At 55.2% G+C, this 1,782-nt stretch overlaps 1 protein-coding gene across 1 annotated transcript; it reads left to right on the top strand.

The window, feature by feature from the left end:
• Positions 1-873: 873 nt before the first annotated feature.
• PSMB11 (proteasome subunit beta 11) lies at positions 874-1,782 on the top strand (the record flags this gene model as incomplete). Its single annotated transcript, XM_080926329.1, has 1 exon — positions 874-1,782. One exon carries the CDS (start codon positions 874-876, stop codon positions 1,780-1,782), a length of 909 nt encoding a protein of 302 aa, XP_080782455.1.

Here is a 1,782-nt window from a genome sequence, read left to right as displayed (position 1 = left end):
AAGCCAGACATTGAGGGATAGAATTTAAGTGCTGAAGACAGGAGGCACAGAAGTAGAAAATGTGCTAGGAACAGAGAGGAAAGAGGCTGTGGCGAATGGATTTGGACCTGACTAAACTGGGCTCCTGCAGAAAGGCTGCTTACAGACGTGTGTCACCGTCTCCGCCTTTCAATGTGGGTTCAAACTCTGGTTGTCAGGCTTGTAGAGTGACCTTCCCAGCCTAGCCTTACTACCTACCATCTTTGTGTACAGATAGAAAAACCCCTTTGTCCCCAGAGCAGAAGAGAGACTCTGAGCTTCTGGCACTTTTACCCCTCAGTGACCTGCTTTTCTGGGAGATCTTTGAGTGTCTTTCTCCTTCTCCTCTCACAGAAACTCTTGTCCTTTCTGGGTCCAACACAGTATGTTGTTCCCCCATCTTCCCATGACTTGGAAGTCTGCATGCCTAACGTCCCACACAGCCAAACTATGTAGGACCTGGCTCTCCTCTGCTTGCTTTTCTGTGGGGTCACCCTGGTCCCCTGCCTCTCTCCATCTCCGGGTAGACACTGGATGATAGACAAGAGACTCTGTTGGTGACTCTTGCATGTCCCACAACAATGGAAGGTCAGACTGACAGGTGGCGTCTCCAAAGTGTAGGAAGCTCTGCAGGCTTGTCTTGTCTCCCCTTGGCAGTTTTCTGAGGGGGGTGGAGATCCTTCACCAGCCAATTCCAAAGCCTTATCTAAGGCTGAGAAGAAATGAAGCATCAGCTCACACGTCTCACTTACTGGTTCTGGCTACAGCCCAGCTTCTCCACGGCGTCCTTCTTCCCCTGCTGACCCAGGCCTCAAATGCTGCCCTGCTCCTTCCAGCGTTCACTCAGCTGCAGGGATGGCTCTTCAGGATGTGTGCAAGTGGCAGGCCCCCGACACTCACCGACCATCCGTTCACTTGCCTCAGGCTGGTGGCTGGGCTGTACCCCGGGGCTGTGATCCTCAAACCTTCCTGCAGATCTATGGCCCCAGGCTGGCTCACGGCACCACCACCCTGGCTTTCCGCTTCCGTCATGGTGTCATTGCTGCAGCTGATACCCGGTCCTCCTGTGGCAGCTACGTGGCATGTCCAGCGTCACGAAAAGTCATCCCTGTTCACCGGCATCTCCTGGGTACCACCTCTGGCACCTCTGCTGACTGTGCCACATGGTACCGGGTGCTGCAGCGGGAGCTGCGGCTTCGAGAACTGAGGGAAGGCCAGCTGCCCAGTGTGGCAGGCTCAGCCAAACTCTTGTCAGCTATGATGTCCCGCTATCGCGGTCTGGATCTATGTGTGGCCACTGCCCTGTGTGGCTGGGACCACTCTGGCCCTGCCCTCTTCTATGTTTACAGTGATGGCACTTGTCTGCAGGGGGACATCTTCTCGGTGGGCTCTGGCTCTCCTTATGCCTATGGTGTGCTTGACCGTAGCTACCACTATGACATGACCATTGAGGAAGCCTACACCCTGGCCCGCTGTGCTGTGGCCCATGCCACCCACCGTGATGCTTATTCGGGGGGCTCCGTGGACCTTTTCCATGTCCGGGGGAGTGGATGGGAGTATGTATCCCGCAGTGATGCCTGCGTGCTGTATAGGGGGTTGCAGAAAACCGGGGGCTTGGAGCAGGAGCTGGAGGCAGAAGCTAGTGAAGTCCATCCTGGGCCTACCACTTCACAAGATGCTCGAGAAAGTGGAGAGCTCTTTGTGGGACTAGAAGAGGCGACACCAGAAGGCTGCAAGATAATAGTGAAGACCGAAACAACGTGA

Source organism: Micromys minutus (assembly GCF_963924665.1).
Source record: "Micromys minutus genome assembly, chromosome: 12".
Classification (NCBI taxonomy): Eukaryota; Metazoa; Chordata; class Mammalia; order Rodentia; family Muridae; genus Micromys; species Micromys minutus.
Note: the sequence above shows the minus strand (reverse complement) of the source record. Positions and strands in the feature narration are given on the sequence as shown.